This window comes from Oncorhynchus tshawytscha, linkage group LG03 (assembly GCF_018296145.1).
Source record: "Oncorhynchus tshawytscha isolate Ot180627B linkage group LG03, Otsh_v2.0, whole genome shotgun sequence".
Taxonomy (NCBI): domain Eukaryota; kingdom Metazoa; phylum Chordata; class Actinopteri; order Salmoniformes; family Salmonidae; genus Oncorhynchus; species Oncorhynchus tshawytscha.
The window spans coordinates 18,187,576-18,215,571 of NC_056431.1; the positions used below are offsets into that span (position 1 = coordinate 18,187,576).

Here is a 27,996-nt window from a genome sequence, read left to right on the forward strand (position 1 = left end):
CCATAACCACCAATGTCTAAGGGGACAAAACCCACGATGTCGAAAATGATACAAACCTGTGCTTTATAAAGGGTAGCATGAGCACCGCTTAATAAAGAGCTTATAAATCATATTCAATTGTGGCTTCACAAAGTATTTATAACCCTGTCATACATCTTGGTAGAGCATTGCAACGGCAGGATATTGGGTTCGATTCGATTCAACACCCTATAATACGTAAAAATGTATTCACGTATGACTGTAAGTCGCTTTGGATAAAAGTGTCTGCAAAATGTCATATATTATATTTCACTAAAACATTTCTAGATTGGCCCATCCTCTTTCCCTCTTGGGTGCATAGTCAATATTGGACTTGACTTCAACTTCCCCCAAAACGCTGTGCTGCAGGAGAACACAGACTCTAAAGTGCAGTCATGCAAAGCAAAAAACCTTGGTAGGGCCTTTTACAATCGTTAGTCTGTTTGTTGTAGTTGCCTACTTCTTTTTCCACGCCAAATTCCGTTTTCTTGGTTTTGTTTTTCCGGGTTTCAGATTTTCCCCATTCTTTCTGCTTTCCCCCAGTGTTTTCTCACTTTCTTAATAGAAAAACAACATTTCATTTTCTGTGTTCACAACAATTCTTAAACCACATCAGACTTTTGAGGTCTGTGAAAAATCTAAGAAACATATATTTGTAAGTGTAGTTGCTCTTTAATTCAGTGAGCATGCTCTGCACTTTTGTTTTGTTAGCAGGCTTTCTGTAGTGCAGTAAGCACACATGATGTGATCTGGCCGCCAATGGAATGAGTGGAGTAAAAGGCCGGCCACATTCCGTATTATTTTGAGCCCCATGAAATGACACCATATATACAGTTTTCTGATGTATCAAATAATTATGTCATGCAATAAGATGCAAATTAATTACTTAAAAATCATACAATGTGATTTTCTGGATTTTTGTTTTAGATTCCATCTCTCACAGTTGAAGTGTACCTTTGATAAAAAATTACAGACCTCTACATGCTTTGTAAGTAGGAAAACCTGCAAAATCGGCAGTGTATCAAATACTTGTTCTCCCCACTGTACATTCATTCTACAGACCCTATTGAGTATTCCCTGCAATACTTGTACTGCTGCACCCAGAATAGTTATTGCTCTAAGCCAATATGTATTCTATATATGGTGATTTGCATTGGGAGCATTTATTTGACCTTGGAACATTTTTTAAAACCCAAATGTAATGCAAATGTCACTTAAAAATCTATGTTTAATGTTTAGACAATTATTTTTCATATATCATGAATGGTTTTTGAGACTTTTCTGCTATTACATGGGGGACTTTATTTGGAACATTTCCAAAATTCTGTGACACGGAAGTACTTTTTTAGTGTTGCTGATGAGACACAGATGATGTGATGAGTTCTCAAATCCAAAAACAAGTAAGTTCACCTTTATTTATTGTGATTTAAATGTGTTGGTAGTAGTTAAGTGTTGAGTTAGATTACATACTGTAGCTACCTCAATCATTATTTCAAATCATTTCGGTGACTTCACAGCAATTACTAGCTAGACAAAATGTTGTTAGCTAGCAGGCTCAGCTAAATACATATATATCCCCTACACACATACATGTCTCATAGCTGTATTGTAACAATACGAATTTAATGGAGTTTCCCATCTTCCCGTTTAGAGTTTCTTGTGCAGCACAGAAATGCCCTTATCTAGATGGTGTGACAAACAACCTTTCCTAACAGACCTGCTAACTTTGTTGTTCATTTAGGTTGGAACCAACACCCAGTAACACCCAAGAACCGTTTTCCTGCCAGCTCAGGGACAAGCTGGACTATTCACAGCCCTGTGTAATGGTCAATGTAACTGCACTGCTGGACTGTTTGAAATGTCATGTATTTGTATTGTTTTAAAAATGTACAAATAAAATAAATGTACTGTATGGTTTAAACATTTCTTTAATGTTTTCTTGTTTTATCATTTAATGCCAATTCCCTAAGTGTTAATACAGTTGTGTTAACATCATTAAGGCATTATGCATGTGTTAGGAATGACCAAAGGTGTCTGACCTTATATTAAGTACAGCATCATATGATATAAGGCATTTATGCATGTGTTAGGAATGACCAAAGGTGTCTGACCTTATATTAAGTACAGCATCATATGATATAAGGCATTTATGCATGTGTTAGGAATGACCAAAGGTGTCTGACCTTATATTAAGTACAGCATCATATGATATAAGGCATTTATGCATGTGTTAGGAATGACCAAAGGTGTCTGACCTTATATTAAGTACAGCATCATATGATATAAGGCATTTATGCATGTGTTAGGAATGACCAAAGGTGTCTGACCTTATATTAAGTACAGCATCATATGATATAAGGCATTTATGCATGTGTTAGGAATGACCAAAGGTGTCTGACCTTATATTAAGTACAGCATCATATGATATAAGGCATTTATGCATGTGTTAGGAATGACCAAAGGTGTCTGACCTTATATTAAGTACAGCATCATATGATATAAGGCATTTATGCATGTGTTAGGAATGACCAAAGGTGTCTGACCTTATATTAAGTACAGCATCATATGGTATAAGGCATTTATGCATGTGTTAGGAATGACCAAAGGTGTCTGACCTTATATTAAGTACAGCATCATATGATATAAGCCATTATGCATGTGTTAGGAATGACCAAAGGTGTCTGACCTTATATTAAGTACAGCATCATATGATATAAGGCATTTATGCATGTGTTAGGAATGACCAAAGGTGTCTGACCTTATATTAAGTACAGCATCATATGGTATAAGGCATTTATGCATGTGTTAGGAATGACCAAAGGTGTCTGACCTTATATTAAGTACAGCATCATATGATATAAGCCATTATGCATGTGTTAGGAATGACCAAAGTTGACGGACTTTAAATTAAGTACAGCGTCATGTGATATAAGCCATTATGCATGTGTCATAAATGACCAAAGTTGACGGACTTTAAATTAAGTACAGCGTCATGTGATATAAGCCATTATGCATGTGTCATAAATGACCAAAGTTGACGGACTTTAAATTAAGTACAGCGTCATGCGAAGGTGTCTCATTTCAAACAAAGTATTGCTGGACACTACACGAAGTGTTAATAAGTAGGTGATTAACATTCCGCTGATTTATTAAGTTTCTCTCATGATCCACAGGTTACAGTAGGGTGTGAGAGGTATTAAATGGGTTGATGGACCTGCAATGCTTGCGTTTATGTGTCAGAACCAAGATGATTTGGAGTAGCCCAACCTGAGACTACCGCACCAGATATTCCTCTTCTGTTCCCATACTAAAGACCAGGGCTTGATTACAACATGTTACAATGGTGGCCACATTCTGTGGCTGATCTTTCAGCGGGGAAATGGGTGAATGTGTCAAAGATTTGACAGGGCCCAGCACTGTGTGGTATGGCTCGTTTTTGTTGTTTTCATGTTTGTGTACTGAGGAACATGTAACTTGGTTCCAGAAGAAAGACACTTTCAATTTCTTTAGATTGGGGACTTTCATCAAGGTAAGGGTTTCTTGGTGTAATGTTGTTCTCAGGCTATTGCTCACACAGCACATTGACGCCTGGGATATCAACCATTCAAAATTGGGCATAGTGGGAGTGACTATAGAATTCTATAGCAGTGACCTTACTGAGTAAAGTATTTGTCATCATCACTACTTAACAACAAAAAAGTCATAATTTTGGCTTTATGAAGCCTTTATAATCTGAACGTCATTTAAAGCGGGACCATTCATTCTAACATAATAGCATTACTTTACAGCATTACATGCATTTCATGGTATGAACTGTCTAACCAATAATTAGGCTACATAATAATTCATGAACGTTGTTCTTAAAAAGTGTTACAAAAAGTGATCGTCAATTTATACCCAAACATCCAAAAACAGTGTGCAAGACGAACTTACAGAATAGTGATAGTATACTAAAAAGTTGAATTGTTTTCGTAAGACAATACATTCCCCAAACATTGCAGGGTGCTGTTAAGAATTAATGATCTGATTTAGTTACATGTAGGCCCAGTCCCATCCAGGGGTGATCCGTACACCTCCACCTCACACAAGGTCAGGTACTCCTTCCTCCCTGGAATGACCACGATGACATATCGACCCTCCATGCCCGGACACTGGAAGGTGCTTGAATTGCCAGCTGGGATAGAGGAGATCACAGCACACCTGCAGGATCAAACAGAAACAAACTATAGCAACTTCTGATCAATTTCAAATTGATATCTAGCCACTATCTCTAGCCGCCCGTCTGCAGTTCAAACAATAAAAAAGCGTCCACCCCGCCATTGTTTTGGTAAAAAGCTGAGGGATGAGGCTGCATTCATGTGACCTCTTTCAAATTCCTATGGATGCAAGGACTGACCAACCATGATATCAAAAGGATAGTTTTAACAATGTTTTGAGACAACACAGTATTTATTTCAATCTACACTGTTTCAAATATTGGAGTAAAACAAGTTTATATTTTGGGTTCTGATGAATGTTGAACTAAGTGCATGAGGTATTTATGAGCTACATACTTCAAGAATCAATTGGTATAAAATCGTTAATTTAAAAGTCCAAAAATGGATGTACCAAATGCAGATTACCCCTTTAAGGTACCCGGTAAGTAAAGTAGGCAGGATAAATGTACTAATATGGTCATAGCTCCACCTAGCTTTCTGATAGGTTAGGTTGGTTTTCCATTGTTTTCTTGCTTCAACTAATCTTTAAAACGTATAAAAAGGACCTCAACTCTCCTACAGTAATTCACCTAGGATTATTGATGCCGTTGTCTTTCAGGGAATCTCCAATGCGAATCTCAGCTCCATTGAGTCTGCTGGGAACACCGTCGACTGTGTTGGTGATGATGATGGAGAACACTTTGTAGGTCTTCAGAAGGTCCACCCTCCACCAGGCGTTGATGTCCTGTAGAGTGTGGGTGCAGGACCCTCCTATCCAAATAGCGTTGCGATTCCCGTCAATAGCGTTCCCTGGAATGCCAAACTCATTCAAAGACGACTGGGTGGCCTTTCCATATAGAGCCACATTATCTCCTGCACAAAATAGAGCATAATGCGCATTAACTATCATCTTAACAAACAATTGTTGGAACTTGTGTAAGCATATTCATGCACTGTAATCGTAGAGATTAATGTTTAGACTACCATTACAGAGAATATAACAAAAGTTGTACTCATAACACACTGTTCATAATCTATATATACATATATATATACACACTACTAGTCAAAAGTTTGGACACACCTACTCATTCAAGGGTTTTTCTTAATTTTTTACTATTTTCTACATTGTAGAATAATAGTGAAGACATCAAACTATGAAATAACACATATGGAATCATGTAGTAACCAAAAAAGTGTTAAATAAATCAAAATATATTTTAGATTTTAGATTCTTCAAAGTAGCCACCTTTTGCCTTGATGACAGCTTTGCATTCTCTCCACCAGCTACATGACGTAGTCACCTGGAATTATTTTCCCGTCTTGAAGGAGTTCCCACATATGCTGACCACTTGATATCTGCTTTTCCTTCACTCTGTGGTCCAACTCATCTCAAACCATCTCAATTGGGTCTAGGTCGGGTGATTGTGGAGGCCAGGTCATCTCATGCAGCACTCCGTCACTTTCCTTCTTGGTCAAATAGCCCTCACACAGCCTGGAGGTGTGTTTTTGGGTCATTGTCCTGTTGAAAAACAAATGATAGTCCCACAAGAGCAAACCAGATGGGATGGCGTATCGCTGCAGAATGCTGTGGTAGACATGCTGGTTAAGTGTGCCTTGAATTCTAAATAAATCACAGACAGTGTCACCAGAAAAGCACCCCCACACCATCACACCTCCTCCTCCATGCTTCACGGTGGGAACTACACATGCAGAGATCATCCGTTCACCTACTATGCGTCTCACACAGCGGTTGGAACCAAAAATCTCACATTTGGACTCATCAGACCAAAGGACAGAATTCCACCGGTCTAATGTCCATTGCTCGTGTTTCTTGGCCAAGCAAATCTCTTCTTGTTATTGGTGTCCTTTAGTAGTGGTTTCTTTGCAGCAATTCGACCATGAAGGCCTGATTCACTCAGTCTCCTCTGAACAGTTGATGTTGAGATGTGTCTGTTACTTGAACTCTGTGAAGCATTTAATTAGGCTGCAATTTCTGAGGTAATTCTAATTAACTTATCCTCTGCAACAGAGTTAACTCTGGGTCTTCCTTTCCTGTAGCGGTCCTCATGAGAGCCAGTTTCATCATAGCGCTTGATGGTTTTTGTGACTCCCCTTGAAAAAACATTTTCCGTATTGACTGACCTTCATGTCTTAAAAGTAATGATGGATTGTCGTTTCTCTTTACTTATTTGAGCTGTTATTGCCATAATATGGACTTGGTATTTAAGCAAATAGGGCTATCTTCTGTATACCACCCCTACCTTGTCACAACACAACTGATCGGCTCAAACGCATTAAGAAGGAAAGAAATTCCACAAAAGAACTTTTAGCAAGGCACACCTGGTGACTACCTCATGAAGCTGGTTGAGAGAATGCCAAGAGTGTGCAAAGCTGTCATCAAGGCAAACAGTTGCTACTTTGAAGAATACCAAATATAAAATCTATTTTTATTTAACACCTTTTGGTTACTACATGATTCCATATGTTGTTTCATAGTTTTGATGTCTTCTCTATTATTCTACAGAATAATGTAGAAAATAGTACAAATAAAGAAAAACCCTGGAATGAGTAGGTGTGTCATGAGCTGGCGAACACCCAGAGAAATGATTGTATGTAGAGGTGCTGACTAACGGCGAATAAACTATAAGCTCTAAAAAATAATAAAGAGAGTCACACACTCTGTTTGTAGCATATTGAATATCTTAGGCAATTGTTATCATACGTGTTGAGCCACTGAGGTATCAGGCAGCAGCGGTGAGAGAGGCACTGATTTAGTTGAGGGATCCAACCAAAGACCCTATGATAAAGATTGAGGCCCAGTCCTTGTCAGAGGAGCTGGGATCATACCGCTTCAGCATCTGTACAGTGGTGTGGTATGACATCTTGAGACAGATCCAACATGTGAGCAAGCTGATCCCAGTATGCATGTGGATGTTGCAGTCATTCTTCTCAGAAAGACAGAGGTCTCAGCAACTGCAGGGCAACAGGCTTTATGACTGCACAAACGTCAGCCAAGGATATTTGCGAGGGTATGAATGGATATTTGCGAGGGTATGGCTGTTCTACAACAAAAAAGGCTGAGGTCCATAAAGCGGCACTTTTCATACAAATCATTTGATGAGCCTTTGAGTGATGCCCTGAAGAAGCTGGTGGTGACATTTTTCAGTGTTGTTGTTGATGCTGGAACCTCAGTCCTTCAGGAAAGATTTTCCACATTAGAAAATGTGGGAGAGAAGTTTGGAGTGCTGTCATCCTTCCAAAGTCTCTCAAATGAGGAGTTGACATAGCAATGTGAGGCCCTTAGTATGACACTGCACTATAACAAACACTCAGACTTGGATGGCAGAGAGCTTGCACAGGAACTGAAGAACTTGCCTGACTTCCCATCGAAGACCATGACCCTGTTTAAGTTGCTGATATTTATACACGAAAGGGAGCTCTCAGAAATGTATCCACATTTTTGGACTGCTCTCATATTTTGTCTTACTCTTCCAGTGACCGTAGTTGAAGCAGAGAGGATCTTTTCAAAGCAGAAGCTCATCAACTCCTACTTGAGGTCCACCATGCCACAGGAACACCTTAGTGGCCTTCATGTCATCATTATTAACCATGCAATTGTTGGGCAGATTTCTTATGAGGATGTAATTAATGACTTTGCATCAAGGAAGGCAAGAAAGGTCAGGGTTTAGATGGCAGTTGTGCAATTTAGTTAGTGTGTTTCTTGTTTGAAGTGCAAAAGTGTAATAATCAGGTTCTCTTCTTTATAAGTATATAATTATATTTGTATATTTGTGTGATAAAGGATTTGTGCAATTTAGTTTTATTTGTGTGTTTTTTGTTAGCAATAGGGTAATAGTGTAATAATTTGATTATCTTTTTATTTATTTATATACTACAATTTGTTTATATTTGTCTTTGTTGCCTCTTTTTGATATTATTGAGTCTTATTTTTGTAAATAGTTTAATATTTATACAGTTTTAAATTGTATGATTATGTATTTGTGTTGTTCCAAATGTCTGAATAAAAATGACAGTTAAGGTGCGCTGAAGGGAAGGTTCGCCCAGGGAACCATACAAGCTAGAACCGCCACTGTTGGTACAGTATATATAAAATATATGAATATAAGTTCTGACCAGTTGGGGCAAGGTATCCGTAAACCTCCACTTCACAGAGTGTCAGAAGTTTATGCTGGCCTGGTAGAACCACAATCACATAACGTCCTTCGAAACTTGGGTCAAAAGCAAGGGTGAGAGAACTGCCGGCTGGAACAGAGGGAATTGTTTTAACCCTGGAGAGAGAAATGGGTTTTACTGACCACTGTCAAGATACTGCATCATATGCTATCTAACTTGATTTAAACTAAAGTAACAAGGCACGGGAGATGATATGCTGATATCTATAACTGTGCCTGTGGTCTGGTGGTAACCTATGAGTAGGGTTGAAACTTTTCACCAGCATTGCTTGTTTCTATCTGTCCTGCCTGCATGGGTTTTTATGTACAGTATGTCCACTATGTATATTCTGGTCACTCTAATTGAGTTCTTCATGGACATAAACAGTAACAACACATTGTAAATACAATTTCAAAAACCACAGTATCTTGACTCACAGAGGGTTATGAATGCCATTGTCCACTAAAGAATTTCCTATTCGTATCTCAGCCCCGTTAAGCCTCTCAGGAAAAGCATCCCCTCTGTTGGTGACGGTGATGGAGGTGACTATGTAGGTATCAAGCAGGTCCACTCTCCACCAGGGGTTAGTTGATTCGTCAGTGGCAGTGCAGGACCCATGATGGAAATGTGAATCGCGGTTCCCATCAATGGCATTAGAGGCATGACTCCAACCGTGCCATAGGTTCTCGATGAGGTCTGACTGTGTTGCTTTTCCACGCAAGGCAAGATTTCCTGCAGGGAAACACATCATTGAGTGAGTATAGAGGAACAATTTAAAGATGCAGTCAAAACAGAATAAACATGTGTTCTAATCTGCTGATAGTCCTCTTTAGCAAAAAAAAACAAATGTTTGTATATACTGTTAATTTAGTAACCAGATTGTTAGCTAACTAGCTAATGAGGTTACATGACTGAACAAGGTGTAAACAAATGCCCGACAGTATGCTCGGTAATATGAGTCATATATGTTTTATCTGTTTGTGCTAGAAACAATCCGTTTTCACTGTAGTAATGGTTCAACCATGACAGTAATGAATTTGTGCTCACTTATTTCTCAGGTCACTTGAAAACATCAGAACATTGAAGCCTAATAATTACGGTTTTTATCTGGGTGATTATTTTCCTATTTATTTTATTTTTTTATTTTTTTATTTCACCTTTATTTAACCAGGTAGGCTAGTTGAGAACAAGTTCTCATTTGCAACTGCGACCTGGCCAAGATAAAGCATAGCAGTGTGAGCAGACAACACAGAGTTACACATGGAATAAACAATTAACAAGTCAATAACACAGTAGAAAACAAAGGGGGAGTCTATATACAATGTGTGCAAAAGGCATGAGGAGGTAGGCTAATAATTACAATTTTGCAGATTAACACTGGAGTGATAAAAGATCAGATGGTCATGTACAGGTAGAGATATTGGTGTGCAAAAGAGCAGAAAAGTAAATAAATAAAAACAGTATGGGGATGAGGTAGGTGAAAATGGGTGGGCTATTTACCAATAGACTATGTACAGCTGCAGCGATCGGTTAGCTGCTCAGATAGCTGATGTTTGAAGTTGGTGAGGGAGATAAAAGTCTCCAACTTCAGCGATTTTTGCAATTCGTTCCAGTCACAGGCAGCAGAGTACTGGAACGAAAGGCGGCCAAATGAGGTGTTGGCTTTAGGGATGATCAGTGAGATACACCTGCTGGAGCGCGTGCTACGGATGGGTGTTGCCATCGTGACCAGTGAACTGAGATAAGGCGGAGCTTTACCTAGCATGGACTTGTAGATGACCTGGAGCCAGTGGGTCTGGCGACGAATATGTAGCGAGGGCCAGCCGACCAGAGCATACAAGTCGCAGTGGTGGGTGGTATAAGGTGCTTTAGTGACAAAACGGATGGCAATGTGATAGACTGCATCCAGTTTGCTGAGTACAGTGTTGGAAGCCATTTTGTAGATGACATCGCCAAAGTCGAGGATCGGTAGGATAGTCAGTTTTACTAGGGTAAGCTTGGCGGCGTGAGTGAAGGAGGCTTTGTTGTGGAATAGAAAGCCGACTCTTGATTTGATTTTCGATTGGAGATGTTTGATATGAGTCTGGAAGGAGAGTTTGCAGTCTAGCCAGACACCTAGGTACTTATAGATGTCCACATATTCAAGGTCGGAACCATCCAGGGTGGTGATGCTAGTCGGGCATGCGGGTGCAGGCAGCGATCGGTTGAAAAGCATGCATTTGGTTTTACTAGCGTTTAAGAGCAGTTGGAGGCCACGGAAGGAGTGTTGTATGGCATTGAAGCTTGTTTGGAGGTTAGATAGCACAGTGTCCAATGACGGGCCGAAAGTATATAGAAGGGTGTCGTCTGCGTAGAGGTGGATCAGGGAATCGCCCGCAGCAAGAGCAACATCATTGATATATACAGAGAAAAGAGTCGGCCCGAGAATTGAACCCTGTGGCACCCCCATAGAGACTGCCAGAGGACCGGACAGTATGCCCTCCGATTTGACACACTGAACTCTGTCTGCAAAGTAATTGGTGAACCAGGCAAGGCAGTCATCCGAAAAACCGAGGCTACTGAGTCTGCCGATAAGAATATGGTGATTGACAGAGTCGAACGCCTTGGCCAGGTCGATGAAGACGGCTGCACAGTACTGTCTTTTATCGATGGCGGTTATGATATCGTTTAGTACCTTGAGCGTGGCTGAGGTGCACCCGTGACCGGCTCGGAAACCAGATTGCACAGCGGAGAAGGTACGGTGGGATTCGAGATGGTCAGTGACCTGTTTGTTGACTTGGCTTTCGAAGACCTTAGATAGGCAGGGTAGGATGGATATAGGTAACAGTTTGGGTCCAGGGTGTCTCCCCCTTTGAAGAGGGGGATGACTGCGGCAGCTTTCCAATCCTTGGGGATCTCAGACGATATGAAAGAGAGGTTGAACAGGCTGGTAATAGGGGTTGCGACAATGGCGGCGGATAGTTTCAGAAATAGGGGGTCGAGATTGTCAAGCCCAGCTGATTTGTACGGGTCCAGGTTTTGCAGCTCTTTCAGAACATCTGCTATCTGGATTTGGGTAAAGGAGAACCTGGAGAGGCTTGGGCGAGGAGCTGCCGGGGGGGCGGAGCTGTTGGCCGAGGTTGGAGTAGCCAGGCGGAAGGCATGGCCAGCCGTTGAGAAATGCTTATTGAAGTTTTCGATAATCATGGATTTATCGGTGGTGACCGTGTTACCTATCCTCAGTGCAGTGGGCAGCTGGGTGCAGAATGCAAAATAAAATGGCAGGTCACAAAGCAAAATATTTAGGAGCAAATGTGACCAAAATGGCAGCATCCACATGAATGTAGAAGTGTTTAGAAATGTATTCTATTCTTATTTGCATGAAAAGAGACTCCAAAATGACACAATGGATTTACCAATGAATTTTTATTGGCCACAAAATAATCTGAAACACAACCAAAACAAACTGCACATGCATCCAACGTTTGTATTGTTACAAGCTTGATGTAGTCATTGTGTGCTCGGAATGTAGGACCAAATTCTAAACTTTATTTCTAAGAATCTTTAGGGTTGTCAATAATTTTGACCCCTACTTTTGAGAGAAAAAAACATTCTTTTTTCTCTGAGCAATTGTAGTAGAAATGATATAATTTGTGCTTATCCAAAACCAGAAGGTCTGGACATGTATCTAGGAATTGAATCCCTATGCTTGTGTTGCACAGCTGGTTACTTGTCTTTTGAATGTTTGCTGAGGTGATGAACTTTGCTTGTGTTGAAGATTTTGTTTTAAAATGGCCCAGGTCCTGCTACCATCCATGTCTGTCAGACCAATGTCTCCCCTGTTCCTTTTTTTACCAGCTAATTGTTCTGTTCATGGGCTTGGTCAACTGGCATGCATTAGATCTTTTTATGGTGTTTTTGGCAGGACCCAGAAGTCAGAGAATTTTTTTCTGATGTTAGCTGGTAGCTTTAATGTCTCGGATGTGAATAGGAATCCACCTAGCGTAGTTTATTCTGTCCAGAGCAAAGAACCAGGGTGCCAAGGCATCTTATGTTTCAACATAAAGACCAAAATGTCTAGTTCTGTGTGCACAGTCTTTCAAATTCAATAACAATGTTCCAGAACTGGAAGGTTGGATACCTACTTTCTGCATATTAAAAGAAGAGCATGTGGACTAGAACAACCAAGCATCTTTCAGGAGTTTTGACAATGAAAGCAGAGTAACTTGATGACCAGGTTTTGGCCAAGCGTACTGCCTTCAAATCAAATCAAATCAAATCAAATTTTATTTGTCACATACACATGGTGAGCAGATGTTAATGCGAGTGTAGCGAAATGCTTGTGCTTCTAGTTCCGACAATGCAGTAATAACCAACAAGTAATCTAGCTAACAATTCCTAAACTACTACCTTATAGACACAAGTGTAAGGGGATAAAGAATATGTACATAAAGATATATGAATGAGTGATGGTACAGAGCGGCATAGGCAAGATACAGTAGATGGTATGTAAACAAAGTGGCATAGTTAAAGTGGCTAGTGATACATGTATTACATAAAGATGCAGTAGATGATATAGAGTACAGTATATACGTATACATATGAGATGAATAATGTAGGGTATGTAAACATTATATTAGGTAGCATTGTTTAATGTGGCTAGTGATATATTTTACATAATTTCCCATCAATTCCCATTATTAAAGTGGCTGGAGTTGAGTCAGTGTGTTGGCAGCAGCCACTCAGTGTTAGTGGTGGCTGTTTAACAGTCTGATGGCTTTGAGATAGAAGCTGTTTTTCAGTCTCTCGGTCCCAGCTTTGATGCACCTGTACTGACCTCGCCTTCTGGATGATAGCGGGGTGAACAGGCAGTGGCTCGGGTGGTTGTTGTCCTTGATTATCTTTATGGCCTTCCTGTGACATCGGGTGGTGTAGGTGTCCTGGAGGGCAGGTAGTTTGCCCCCGGTGATGCGTTGTGCAGACCTCATTACCCTCTGGAGAGCCTTACGGTTGTGGGCGGAGCAGTTGCCGTACCAGGCGGTGATACAGCCTGCCAGGATGCTCTCGATTGTGCATCTGTAGAAGTTTGTGAGTGCTTTTGGTGACAAGCCGAATTTCTTCAGCCTCCTGAGGTTGAAGAGGCGCTGCTGCGCCTTCTTCACGATGCTGTCTGTGTGGGTGGACCAATTCAGTTTGTCTGTGATGTGTAGGCCGAGGAACTTAAAACTTACTACCCTCTCCACTACTGTTACATCGATGTGGATAGGGGGTGTTCCCTCTGCTGTTTCCTGAAGTCCACAATCATCTCTTTAGTTTTGTTGACGTTGAGTGTGAGGTTATTTTCCTGACACCACACTCCGAGGGCCCTCACCTCCTCCCTGTAGGCCGTCTCGTCATTGTTGGTAATCAAGCCTACCACTGTTGTGTCGTCCGCAAACTTGATGATTGAGTTGGAGGCGTGCTTGGCCACTCAGTCATGGGTGAACAGGGAGTACAGGAGAGGGCTCAGAACGCACCCTTGTGGGGCCCCAGTGTTGAGGATCAGCGGGGTGGAGATGTTGTTGCCTACCCTCACCACCTGGGGGCGGCCCGCCAGGAAGTCCAGTACCCAGTTGCACAGGGCGGGGTCGAGACCCAGGGTCTCGAGCTTGAAGACGAGTTTGGAGGGTACTATGGTGTTAAATGCTGAGCTGTAGTCGATGAACAGCATTCTCACATAGGTATTCCTCTTGTCCAGATGGGTTAGGGCAGTGTGCAGTGTGGTTGAGATTGCATCGTCTGTGGACCTATTTGGGCGGTAAGCAAATTGGAGTGGGTCTAGGGTGTCAGGTAGGGTGGAGGTGATATGGTCCTTGACTAGTCTCTCAAAGCACTTCATGATGACGGAAGTGAGTGCTACAGGGCGGTAGTCGTTTAGCTCAAGTTACCTTAGCTTTCTTGGGAACAGGAACAATGGTGGCCCTCTTGAAGCATGTGGGAACAACAGACTGAGATAGGGATTGATTGAATATGTCCGTAAACACGCCAGCCAGCTGGTCTGCGCATGCTCTGAGGGCGCAGCTGGGGATGCCGTCTGGGCCTGCAGCCTTGCGAGGGTTAACACGTTTAAATGTTTTCCTCACGTCGGCTGCAGTGAAAGAGAGTCTGCATGTTCTGGTTGCTGGCCGTGTCAGTGGCACTGTATTGTCCTCAAAGCGGGCAAAAAAGTTATTTAGTCTGCCTGGGAGCAAGACATCCTGGTCCGTGACGGGGCTGGTTTTCTTTTTGTAATCCGTGATTGACTGTAGACCCTGCCACATACCTCTTGTGTCTGAGCCGTTGAATTGAGATTCTACTTTGTCTCTATACTGACGCTTAGCTTGTTTGATTGCCTTGCGGAGGGAATAGCTACACTGTTTGTATTCGGTCATGTTTCCGGTCACCTTGCCCTGATTAAAAGCAGTGGTTCGCGCTTTCAGTTTCACGCGAATGCTGCCATCAATCCACGGTTTCTGGTTTGGGAATGTTTTAATCGTTGCTATGGGAATGACATCTTCAACGCACGTTCTAATGAACTCGTTCACCGAATCAGCGTATTCGTCAATGTTGTTGTTTGATGCAATACGAAACATATCCCAGGTCACGTGATGGAAGCAGTCTTGGAGTGTGGAATCAGATTTGTCGGACCAGCGTTGAACAGACCTCAGTGCGGGACCTTCTTGTTTTAGTTTCTGTCTGTACGCAGGGAGCAACAAAATGGAGTCGTGGTCAGCTTTTCTGAAAGGAGAGCGGAGCAGGGCCTTATATGCGTCGCGGAAGTTAGAATAGCAATGATCCAAGGTTTTTCCAGCCCTGGTTGCGCAATCGATATGCTGATACAATTTGGGGAGTCTTGTTTTCAGATTAGCCTTGTTAAAATCCCCAGCTACAATGAATGCAGCCTCAGGATATATGGATTCCAGTTTGCAAAGAGTCAAATAAAGTTCGTTCAGAGCCATCGATGTGTCTGCTTGGGGGGGAATATATACGGCTGTGATTATAATGGAAGAGAATTCCCTTGGTAGATAATGCGGTCGACATTTGATTGTGAGGAATTCTAAATCAGGTGAACAGAAGGACTTGAGTTCCTGTATGTTGTTGTGACCACACCACGTCTCGTTAACCATGAAGCATACGCCCCCGCCCCTCTTCTTACCAGAAAGATGTTTGTTTCTGTCGGCGCGATGCGTGGAGAAACCAGCTGGCTGCACCGACTCCGATAGCGTCTCTCCAGTGAGCCATGTTTCCGTGAAGCAAAGAACGTTGCAGTCTCTGATGTCCCTCTGGAATGCTACCCTTGCTCGGATTTCATCAACCTTGTTGTCAAGAGACTGGACATTGGCGAGAAGTATGCTAGGGAGTGGTGCACGATGTGCCCGTCTCTGGAGTCTGACCAGAAGACCGCTTCGTTTCCCTCGTTTCCCTCTTTTTCAAAGTCGTTTGTTTGGGTCGCTGGCTGGGATCCATTCCGTTGTCCTGGGTGAAAGGCAGAACACAGGATCCGCTTCGCGAAAGTCATATTCTTGGTCGTACTGATGGTGAGTTGATGCTGCTCTTATATTCAGTAGTTCTTCTCGACTGTATGTAATGAAACCTAAGATGACCTGGGGTACCAATGTAAGAAATAACACGTAAAAAAACAAAAAACTGCATAGTTTCCTTGGAACGCGAAGCGAGGCGGCCATCACTGTCGGCGCCGGAAGTTGGAGTCTGCTGTTTCTGAAGTTGGCAACCCCAGCATGGGGCAGCATGGGCATACTGTACCCACTGTACCCAGCACCCTGTTGGTCCCTGTTGGTCCCTTACCATTTTTCCTCAGGACATCTTTTTTTATCTGGATAACTAGATATAATTAATATTGAATGTAGGCTGTTGTACATAGCCGCGGGAAGTAGGGGTCCTGAGGGTGCTTCAGCAGCCCCTAAAACATCTGAATAAAAAATATATAAAGATGTATTTTTTTCACAAAGTAGTGCACTGGGCCTTTACAACTCTTGAATTCAATATTGCAGCAACTCAAAACTAAAATTGTCCCAGTAATCAAAATAACATAACATACATATTTTCCAGACATTGTAGTTAGGTAAAATTTTTGGTTCTGAATGAAAGGTGGAAATATGTATTTTCCGGACAATGAAATCAGGTTCATTTTTAGTTCTAAATTAAAGTTGAAAATATGTAGTTTATAGACGTCTATGTTTGGACCAAGGCAAGGCTGGTCCAGACTGGACAAAATCTGAACCAAACAGTAATCTATGATTGGTTTAGATTTAGTCTGGACCAGACCAAAAATCTATGTCCATGGACGTTGAAATCAAAGCTGGACTGTACCAAAAAAAGGCTGCCGTCCTGTATTTAGGAAATGTTGTTTGTTGTGGCGTACAAGCAGGTCAGCCACAAAGGGGAGAATTGTCATGAACTGGTGACAACTCCCTCTGCTGGACGTGCCAGGTCTTGACGGGCTCACCGGCCAGGACTAATTGGTGCTGATTGTGCTTTGTGAGTAATCAAGGGGCTGATTGGAGTAAGAGTAATCAAGGGTAATCAAGGGGCTCACCAGCTGGACGAGTCCCATAAAGTTACCAGAAGAGATGCACATGGGGAAGGGGACTGGGGGAAGAGAGGTTACTCCCGTATAGTCGTGAGCAGTCCTAGAGGTAATGGAGGGAGCTCAGTTTTGTTCCCCCCAGGATACAGCAAGACCCCAGCGCCCAGAAAATCAAATCAAACTTTATTTGTTACATGCGCCGAATACAAGTGTAGACCTTACCATGAAATTCTTACTTACAACCCCTTAACAAACAGTGCAATTCAAGAAGAGTTAAGAAAATATTTACCAAATAAACTAAAGTTAAAAATAATAAAAGTAACACAATAATATAACAATAACAAGGCTATATGCAGGTGGTACCGCTACCGAGTCAGTGTGCGGGGGTACAGTTTAGAGGTCTTCTACATCTGCATTGCTTGCTGTTTGTGGTTTTAGGCTGGGTTTCTGTATAGCACTTTGTGACATTGGCTGATGTAAAAAGGGCTGTATGATACATTTCATTGAGGTCTTTTGAACATGTCAGTAGGGGTGAAGTGACTGTTCACAGATAATAAACAGCGAGTAGCAGCAGTGTAGGCCATTTGATTAGTTGTTCAGCAGTCTTATGGCTTGAGGGTAGAAGCTGTTAAGGATCCTTTTGGTCCTAGACTTGGTGCTCCGGTACCACAGTCTATGACTTGGGTGACTGGAGTCTCTGATAATTTTATGGGCTTTCCTCTGACACTGCCTATTATATAGGTCCTGAATTGCAGGAAGCTTGGCCCCAGTGATACACTGGGCCGTACGCATTACCCTCTGTAGCGCCTTACGGTCAGATGGTGAGCAGTTGCCATACCAGGCGAGATGCTCTCGATGGTGCAGCTGTGGAACTTTTTGAGGATCTGGGGACCCATGCCAAATCTTTTCAGTCTCTTGAGGGAGAAAAGGTTTTGTCACGACTGTGTTAGTGTGTTTGGACCATGATAGATCATTGGTGATGTGGACACCAAGGAACTTGAATCTCTCGACCCGCTTCACTACAGCCCCGTTAATGATAATGGGGGCCTGTTCGGCCCACCTTTTCCTGTGGTCCATGATCAGCTCCTTCGTCTTGCTCACATTGAGGGAGAGGTTGCTGTCCTGGCACCACACAGCCAGTTCTCGGACCTCCTCCCTGTAGGCTGTCACATCGTTGTCGGTGGTCAGGCCTAACACTGTTGGGTTGTTAGCAAACTTAATGATGGTGTTGGAGTCGTGTTTGGCCACGCAGTCGTGGGTGAACAGAGATTACAGGAGGGGACTAAGTACACACCCCTGAGGGGCCCCAGTGTTGAGGATCAGTGTGGCAGATGTGTTGTTGCCTACACTTACTACCTGGGGTTGGCCTGTCAGGGAGTCCAGGATCCAGTTTGCAGAGGTGTTTAGTCCCAGGGTCCTTAGCTTAGTGATAAGCTTTGTGGGCACTATGGTGTTGAACGCTGAGCTCTAGTCAATGACCAGCATTCTCACATAGGTGTTCCTTTTGTCCAGGTGGGAAAGTGTATTGAGGAGTGCGATTGAGATTGCATCATCTGTGGATCTGTTGGTGCGGTATGCGAATTGGAGTGGGTCTAGAGTATCTGAGGATGCTGTAGATGTGAGCCATGACAAGCCTTTCAAAGCACTTAATGGCAACCGACGTGAGTGCTACGGGGCGGTAAGGGACTATGGTGGTCGGCTTGAAACATGTAGGTATTACAGACTCAGTCAGGGAGAGGTTGAAAATGTCAGTGAATACACTTGCCAGTTGGTCCGTGCATGCTTTGAGTACATGTCCTGGTAATCCATCTGGCCCCGCGGCTTTGTGAATGTTGACCTGTTTAAAGGTCTTGCTCACATCGGCTACCGAGAGCGTTACCACACAGTCATCCAGAACAGCTGGTGCTTCAGTGTTGCATACCTCGAAGTGAGCGTAAAAGGCATTTCGCTCATCTGGTAGGCTCGCATCACTGGGCGGCTCTCGTCTGGGTTTCCCTTTGTAGTCACTCACAAGCCCTGTCACGTCCGACGAGTGTCAGAGCCGGTGTAGTAGGATTCAATCTTAATCCAGTATTGATGCTTTGCTTGTGTGATGGTTCGTCTAAGGCCATAGCGGGATTTAGATGTCCCGCTCCTTAAACGTGGCCGCTCTAGACTTTTGCCCAATGCGGATGTTGATGTAATCGACGACTTCTGGTTGGGATATGTACGCACGGTCACTGTGGGGACGACGTCGTCGATGCACTTATTGATGAAGCCGATGACTGAGGTGGTATACTCCTCAATGCCATTGGATGAATCCCGGAACATATTCCAGTCTGTGCTAGCAAAACAGTCCTGTAGTGTAGCATTCGTGTCATCTGACCACTTCCGTATTGAGCGAGTCTATGGTGCTTCCTGCTTTAGTTTTTGCTTGTAAGCAGGAATCAGGAGGATAGAATTACGGTCAGATTTGCCAAATGGAGCGTGGGGGAGAGCTTTGTATACATCTAAGTGTGGAGTAAAGGTGGTCTAGAGTTTTTTTTCCTCTGGTTGCACATGTGACATGCTGGTAAAAATTTGGTAAAACTGATTTAAGTTTGCCTGCATTAAAGTCCCCGGCCACTAAGAGCACCGCTTCTGGATGAGCATTTTCTTGTTGCTTAAGGCCTTATAGAGTTGGTTGAGTGCGGTCTTAGTGCCAGCATCGGTCCGTGGTGGTAAATAGGCGGATAAGAAAAACATAGTTGAGAACTCTCTTGGTAGATAGTGGGGTCTACTGCTTATCATATGGTACTCTACCTCAGGTGAGCAATACCTCGAGACTTCTTTAATATTAGACATCACTCACCAGCTGTTATTGAAAAAAATACGCACACCCCCACCCCCCGTCTTACAAGACATAGCTTCTCTGTTCTGCCGGTATATTGAAAATGACAGCCACAAGTAGAATTGATGGCAGTGGGAGTTCACTCGCTCGCCTACGGATTCTCAAAAGGCAGCCCGATCTGTGGCATCTCTTCCAAGGCTGCTGGCCCAGACGGCATCCCTGGCCGCGTCCTCAGAGCATGCGCAGACCAGCTGAGGGTGTGTTTACGGACATATTCAATCGCTCCCTTTCCCAGTCTGCTGTCCCCACATGCTTCAAGATTGCCACCATTGTTCCTGTACCAAAGAAGGCAAAGATAAGTGAACTAAATGACTACCGCCCCGTAGCACTCACTTCTGTCATCATGAAGTGCTTTGAGAGACTAGTCAAGGATCATATCACCTCCACCTTAGCGGCCACCTTAGACCTACTTCAGTTTGCATACCGCCCTAACAGGTCCACAGACGATGCAATCGCCATCACACTGCCCTATCCCATCTGGACAAGAAGTTATACCTATGTAAGAATGCTGTTCATTGACTACAGCTCAGCATTCAACACCATAGTACCCTCCAAGCTCATCATCAAGCTGAAGGCCCTGGCCCTCAACCCCGCCCTATGCAATTTGGTCCGGGACTTTCTGACGGGGCACCTCTAGGTGGTGAAGGTAGAAAACAACATCTCCACCTCGCTGACCATCAACACTGGTTCCCCACAAGGGTGTGTGCTCAGCCGCCTCATGTACTCCCTGTTCACCCACGACTGCGTGGCCATGCATGCCTCCAACTCAATCATCAAGTTTGCAGATCACACAACAGTAATGGGCTTGATTCCCAATAACGACGAGACAACCTACAGGGAGGAGGTGAGGGCACTCGGAGTGTGGTGTCAGGAAAACAACCTCTTCCTCATTGTCAACAAAACAAAGGAGATGATCATGGACTTCAGGAAACAGCAGAGGGAGCACCCCCCCCTATCCACATCGAAGGGGCAGCAGTGGAGAAAGTGGAATGTTTTAAGTTCCTCGGTGTACACATCAACAACAAACTGAAATGGTCCACACAGACAGTGTGGGGATGTTTTTCAGAGGCAGGGACTGGAAGACCACTCAGGATCGAGGAAAAGATGAACGGAGCGAAGTACAGAGAGATCATTGATGAAAACCTGCTCCAGAGCGCTCAGGCCCTCAGACTGGGGTGAAGGTTCACTTCAGGACAAGGACCCTAAGCACACAGCCAAGACAATACAGGAGTTGCTTCGGTGTGCACCGACGCTCCCCATCCAACCTGACAGAGCTTGAGAGGATCTGCAGAGAAGAATGGGAGAAACTCCCCAAATATAGGTGTGCCAAACTTGTACTGTACAAGTGCCAAATGTGCTTCAACAAAGTACAGAGTAAACGGTCTGAATACTTATGTAATTGTAATATTTCAGTTTTTTAAGTTTAAAACATTTGCACAAATGTCTAAAACCCTGTTTTTGCTTTGTCATTATGGGGTATTGTGTGTAGATGAATTTAATCAATTTTAGAACGAGGCTGTAATGTAACAAATGTGGAAAACGTCAAGGGGTCTGAATACTTTCCGAAGGCACTGTAAATTTGCCTGTTGGTGTCATAAATACATTGACATATAATATAGCCTCACTTTTCATAGTAAGAGATCTAGCCCTGTTAATCTAAAGGGTATAATATCTCAACATAATCTCAGAGCATTTCGTATTATTCTGTATGTAAATTCGTGACAATTAGTTTAGTATGATATGTTACGTTACGTATGATATGTTACGTATGGTATGTATTCATTTGTGGATGTCCATCACCCATTTCATATGATATGTTACAATTCGTATTATATGTTACGGATTTGCAAAACGTACAATACGTTACAAATTTGCAAAACGTATTATATGTTACAAATTTGATAAATGTATGTGAGATGTTACGAATTTGCAAAACGTATTATATGTTACAAATTTGATAAATGTATGTGAGATGTTACGAATTTGCAAAACGTATTATATGTTACAAATTTGATAAATGTATGTGATATGCTACGAATTTGCAAAATGTATGATATGTTACGAATTTGCAAAACATATATTACGTTTTCAAATTCTAGCTAGGTGGCTAACATTAGCTAGCTCGCTGACATTAGCTAGACTAGGGGTTAGGGTTAAGGGTAAAGTTTAGGAGTTAGGTTAAAGGGTTAGGGTTACGGGATGGGTTAGCTAAAAGGTTAGGGTTTGGAGAAGGGTTAGCTAATGTGCCAAGTATTTGCAAAGTTGCTAAAAAGTAGTATGTTGAAAAGTTGCTAATTAGCTAAAATGCTAGAGTTGTCCATTAAGAGATTTGAACGCGCAAGCTTTGGCTTGTTAGACGTTCATGTTGTACACCCATCCATCCACCACAACCAACCACCCTACTTTTGTTTTTGCGATACATAACTGTGTCTTATGCAAACATACCAAACATAACATATCATACTAAATGGAGTGTCTCTGATTTATGTACAGAATAATATGAAATGCTCTGAGACCAGCTCTGTATCTATCTAGTTAACAGGAGGAAAGGGAATAAAAATGTGATTACTTGGGACTGTAGGGCCAATAGAGCATGCCAGTCCCAGGAGAGTCAACAAGAGGAACATCGTGGTCGATCTCATCATCCTGGAGGAAGAGCCCAGAGCAAGTCAACAGGTCTGATAGGAACCAGTCCACAGAAACATTGGCACAAACACTGAAACAATCTGTTCGGCTGAAATTTAATCACAATTATATTTTTATCAATTCAGCTCATATGAACAAAGAAAAACATTTCAAATATTGTTTTACTCACTTCGTAAGAAGAACAATAAACACGAAGAGGGTGCATTTTGGGTAGTGTCATTTAAAAAATGTTTTACTGTTCTTTTAAACTCATTTTAACACTGTTATAAAGAGCAAATGTTCAACTTCAAAATGTATATAATATTTTTACATTTCTAGCCTGTCATCTATGTGTAACAGGGCTGATGTGTTTTGCTCAACCCTCTCAGTTTTCCGCCATGTTTTTATTAATAAAAAGTAATCACCATATTAAAACGAAATGGCGCCGGAGCAGAAGGCAGATGTTTTACGTGCCCCCAACTGATTGTTTTTTGTTTGTTTATCTGTGTTGTTTGTAACTTATTGTTTGACTATTTTTGTACATAATGTAGCCGCTCCCCTCTCTTTTGACCGAAAATAACTTCTAGATATCAGGACTGCGATTACTCACCACGGACTAGCAGGATCCTTTTTTTTCTTTCATGATATACGGCTCCCTCGGGAACAGGCCCCGACCCCAGTGATCTGCGTGAAGAGGAGGCGGAGAAAGAGAGGCCGGAGGGCGGGCTGCCTTCTGAGGAGTGGGAGGCGATCGCATAAACCCCCACTCCCCTCAATTCTGCTTGCAAACATGCAATCTTTGGACAATAAAATGGGCGAGTTATTGGGAAGATTAAACTACCAACGGGACATTAAAACCTGTAACATCTTATGCTTCACGGAGTCGTGGCTGAATGACTACAATACCGACGTACAGCTGGCTGGTTATGCGATGTACCGGCAGGAAAGAACAGCGTCGTCTGGTAAGGCAAGGGGCGGCGGTCTGTGTATTTTTGTAAACAACAGCTGGTACATGATATCTAAGGAAGTCTTGAGCCATTGCTCACCTGAGGTAGAATTTCTCATGATAAGCTGCAGACTACATTACCTACCGAGAGAGTTCTCATCTATATTCTTTGTAGCTGTTTACATACAACCACAGTCAGAAGCTGGCACCAAGATAACATTGAATGAGCTGTATTCTGCCATAAGCAAACAAGAAAACGCTCACCCAGAAACGGCGCCGGGGACTTTAATGCAGGGAAAAGTAAATCTTTTTTTAAATGTAAAATTTTTTTAAACAATGTTTAATGTTTAATTTAAAAAAATGTTTAACCTCCTTTTTCTTCCCAATTTCGTAGTATCCAATTGTCAGTAGTTAACTGTCTTGTCTCATCGCTACAACTCCCGTACGGGCTCGGGAGAGACAAAGGTCGAGAGCTATGCGTCCTCCGAAACACAACCCAACCAAGCCGCACTGCTTCTTAACACAGCACTCATCCAACCCAGAAGCCATCCGCACCAATGTGTCGGAGGAAACACCTTGCACCTAGCGACCTGGTCAGCGTGCACTGCGCCCGGCCCGCCACAGGAGTCACTAGTGCGCGATGAGACAAGGATATCCCTACCGGCCAAACCCTCCCTAACCCGGACGATGCAAGGCCAATTGTACGTCACCCCATGGACCTCCCGGTCGTGGCCGGCTGCGACAGAGCCTGGGCTCGAACCCAGAGTCTCTGGTGACACAGCTAGCACTGCGATGCAGTGCCTTAGACCACTGCAACTTAAATCAGTTTTACCTCATTTCTATCAACATGTTAAATGTGCAACCAGAGGGAAAATAACTCTGGACCACATATACTCCACACACAGAGACGGATACAAAGCTCTCCGTCGCCCTCCATTTGTCAAATCTGACCATAATTCTATCCTCCTGATTCCTGCTTACAAGCACAAATTAAAGCAGGAAGCACCAGCGACTAGATCAATAAAAAGTGGTCAGATGAAGCAGATGCTAAGCTACAGGACTGTTTTGCTAGCACAGCCTCGAGTATGTTCCGGGATTCCTACAATGGCATCTGTCATTGTCTTCATCAATAAGTGCATTGATGATGTCGTCCCCACAGTGAGCGTATGTACATACCCAAACCAGAAACCATGGATTACAGGCAGCATCCGCACTGAGCTAAAGACTAGAGCTGCCACTTTCAAGGAGTGGGACTCTAACCCGGAAGCTTATAAGAAATCCCGCTATGCCCACCGACGAACTATCAAACAGGCAAAGGGTCAATACAGGACTAAGATCGAGTTGTGCTACACCGGCTCTGACGCTCGTCGGATGTGGCAGGGCCTGCAAACCATTACAGACTACTAAGGGGAGCACAGCCGAGAGCTGCCCAGTGACACAAGCCTACCGGACAAGCTAAACTACTTCTATGCTCGCTTCGAGGCAAATAACACTGAAACATGCATGAGAGCACCAGCTGTACCGGAAGACTGTGTGATCACGCTCTCTGCAGCCAATGTGAGTAAGACCTTTAGACATGTCAACATTCAGGCCGCAGAGCCAGACGGAATACCAGGACATGTACTGCGAGCATGTGCTGACCAACTGGTTGGCCAGCAGCATACCACCCTGCATCCCACTGCTGGCTTGCTTCTGTTGCTAAGCAGGGTTGGACCTGGTCAGTCCCTGGATAGGATACCAGATGCTGCTGGAAGTGGTGTTGGAGGGCCAGTAGGAGGTACTCTTTCCTCTGGTCTAAAAACATAATAATCCCAATGCCCCAGGGTGGTGATTGGGGACACTGCCCTGTGTAGGGTGCCGTCTTTTGTATGGGATGTTAAACGGGTGTCCTGACTCTCTGAGGTCATTAAAGATCCCATGGCACTTATCGTAAGAGTAGGGGTGTTAACCCCGGTGTCCTGGCTAAATTCCCAAGCTGTCCCTCATACCATCATGGTCACCTAATCATTCCCAGCTTACAATTGGCTCAGTCATCCCCTTCCTCTCGCCTATAACTATTCCCCAGGTCGTTGCTGTAAATGAGAACGTGTTCTCAGTCAACTTACCTGGTAAAATAACGGAAAAATAAAAATAAACTAAAAACTAGCAAGTGTCTTCACTGATATTTTCAACCTCTCCCTGTCCGAGTCTGTAATACCAACATGTTTTAAGCAGACCACCATAGTGCCTGTGCCCAAGAACACTAAGATAACCTGCCTAAATGACTACCGACCCGTAGCACTCACATCTGTGAAGTGCTTTGAAAGGCTGGTCATGGCTCACATCAAAACCATCATCGCAGAAACCCTAGTCCCACTCCAATTTGCGTACCGCCCCAACAGATCCACAAATGATGCAGTCTCTATTGCACTCCACACTGCCCTTTCCCACCTGGACAAAAGGAACACCTATATGAGAATGCTATTCATTGACTACAGCCAGCGTTCAACAACATAGTGCCCTCAAAGCTCATCAATAAGCTAAGGACCCTGGGACTAAACACCTCTCTCTGCAACTGGATCCTGGACTTCCTGAAGGGCCGCCCCCAGTTGGTAAGGGTAGGTAACAACACATCCGCCATGCTGATCCTTAACACTGGAGCCCCTCAGGGGTGCATGCTCAGCCCCCTCCTGTACTCCCTGTTCACTCATGACTGCACAGCCAGGCACGACTCCAACACCAACATTAAATTTGCTGATGACACAACAGTGGTAGGCCTGATCACCGACAACAATGAGACAGCCCATAGGGAGGTCAGAGACCTGGCCGTGTGGTGCCAGGACAACAACCTCTCCCTCAACATGATCAAGACAAAGGAGTTGATTGTGGACTTCAGGAATAAGAGTACAGAGCACGCCGTCATTCTCATCGACAGGGCTGCAGTGGAGCAGGTTGAGATCTTGGAGAGCTTGGAGTTCCTTGGTGTCCACATCACCAACAAACTAACATGGTCCAAGCACACCATGACAGTCGTGAAGCGGGCACGACAGAACCTATTCCCCCTCAGGAGACTGAACAGATTTGGCATGTCTCCTCAGATCCTCAAAAGGTTCTACAGCTGCACCACCGAGAGCTTCCTGACTGGTTGCCTGGTATGGCAACTGCTCAGTCTCCGACCACAAGGCACTACAGAGGGTAGTGCGAACGGCCCAGTACATCACTGGGGCCAAGCTTCCTGCCATCCAGGACCTCTATACCAGGCGGTGTCAGAGGAAGGCCCTGAAAATTGTCAAAGACTCCAGCAAACCTCGCCATAGACTGTTCTCTCTGCTACCACACGGCAAGCAGTACCGTAGCGCCAAGTCTAGGTCCAAGAGGCATCTATACAGCTTCTACCCCCAAGCCATAAGACTCCTGAACATCTAGTCAAATGTCTACCCAGACTATCCACATTACCCCCCCCTACACACCACTGCCATTCTCTTTTTGTCATCTATTCATAGTCACTTAACTCTACCTACATGTACATACTACCTCAACTAACCGGTGCCCCCGTACATTAACTCTGTACCGCCACCCCCCTGTATATATGTTATATGTTTATATATATGTTTTACTGCTCCTCTTTAATTACTTGTTACTTTTATCTCTTATTCTTATCCGGATTTTTTTAAACTGCTCTGTCGGTTAGGGGCTCGTAAGTGAGCGTTTCACTGTAAGGTCTACTACACCTGTTGTATTCGGCGCGTGTGACTAATAAAATTTGATTTGATTTGATTTGAAAGTTCAGTTCCCTTAACAGGGTTGACCCTGAAAATGAGAGTCAAACGTAAATTAATCATTATTCTCGTGAAATTAATAATAGTCTTCGGAAATGATATTGTCAAAGCAACAAAGTAACAAGGGCTTTACAATGATAGCGAAAACTGGAACATTTTGAGGTTAAAATCTTCCTCAGAAAAAGGACATGTCAAAATGCTGATTTTAGACTGCTTAGAAATCATTTATTCATATATTGAATTTTCCATGCAATCTTTAAAGGGCACTTATTTTATTATAACAGTCTTTTACATTTCTGCACAATTTCTACTTAATAAGGAACGTAATTCAAGAGAGTATAGTATTAGCAGAGAGAACAATGAGAGGTGCTGCGTTACTCTTAGCATTATCCTTTCGTGACCTTGCTACTTTTTAAAAATAGAATACAAGTCTTTCAGTATAAAATACAGTCCAGCTTGCTGTCTCTTTGCAATCACAGCCTCCTTGCAAACACAGGAGCATACATTTAAGTAAAGGACTGGATTATGGGAACATCACGCCCATCTGAATTCAACCCACTGCTGAATTAAGACATTATTATTATGAAATAACTGTTATGTAAATCAACAGTTAATGTGTGGTTGTGTAAGGCAGAACATATAACGTAATCGAAGACAATTCCAAATAGTATTAGATTGTAATATCCTCTTACCTTAAAAAACAAGGTCACTGTTGATGCTGATGTAGGTAAAAGCTCTGTAGACAACTGAATCTGACTGATTCATTTATACACCAGTCACAAAGTCAATGACCCTGCCCACCCCCCTCGTCTCCAAGGACATCCTCCTAACAATTTACCATACCATGATAACTAGTCACCTGC

At 43.1% G+C, this 27,996-nt stretch overlaps 1 protein-coding gene across 2 annotated transcripts; it reads right to left on the minus strand.

Moving 5' to 3' along the window:
- Positions 1 to 1,928: 1,928 nt before the first annotated feature.
- Positions 1,929 to 27,930, minus strand: LOC112229050 (fucolectin-6). 2 transcript variants are annotated; one of them, XM_042311278.1, is made up of 7 exons: positions 27,826 to 27,889; positions 23,040 to 23,226; positions 22,374 to 22,450; positions 8,828 to 9,122; positions 8,352 to 8,506; positions 4,805 to 5,087; positions 1,929 to 4,218 (listed from the first exon to the last, which is right to left on the minus strand). In XM_042311278.1, the coding sequence occupies exons 3-7, from the start codon at positions 22,447 to 22,449 to the stop codon at positions 4,047 to 4,049; spliced, it is 981 nt and encodes a 326-aa protein (XP_042167212.1). In that variant the 5' UTR covers position 22,450; positions 23,040 to 23,226; positions 27,826 to 27,889; the 3' UTR covers positions 1,929 to 4,046. The 2 variants fall into 2 exon arrangements, with proteins under 2 accessions (XP_042167212.1, XP_024250709.1); XM_024394941.2 differs by lacking the exon at positions 23,040 to 23,226 and having other exon boundaries at positions 27,826 to 27,930.
- Between the last annotated feature and the right edge of the window lie 66 nt (positions 27,931 to 27,996).

Coding starts and splice junctions, on each gene's coding strand:
- LOC112229050 (XM_024394941.2), bottom strand. CDS start 22,449: ATGATGAGATCGACCACGATGTTCCTCTTGTTGACTCTCCTGGGACTG. Junction 9,123..22,373: donor TATTGGCCCTACAGTCCCAA/GTAATCACATTT, acceptor GTTTCCCTGCAG/GAAATCTTGCCTTGCGTGGA. Junction 5,088..8,351: donor CGGATACCTTGCCCCAACTG/GTCAGAACTTAT, acceptor TATTTTGTGCAG/GAGATAATGTGGCTCTATAT.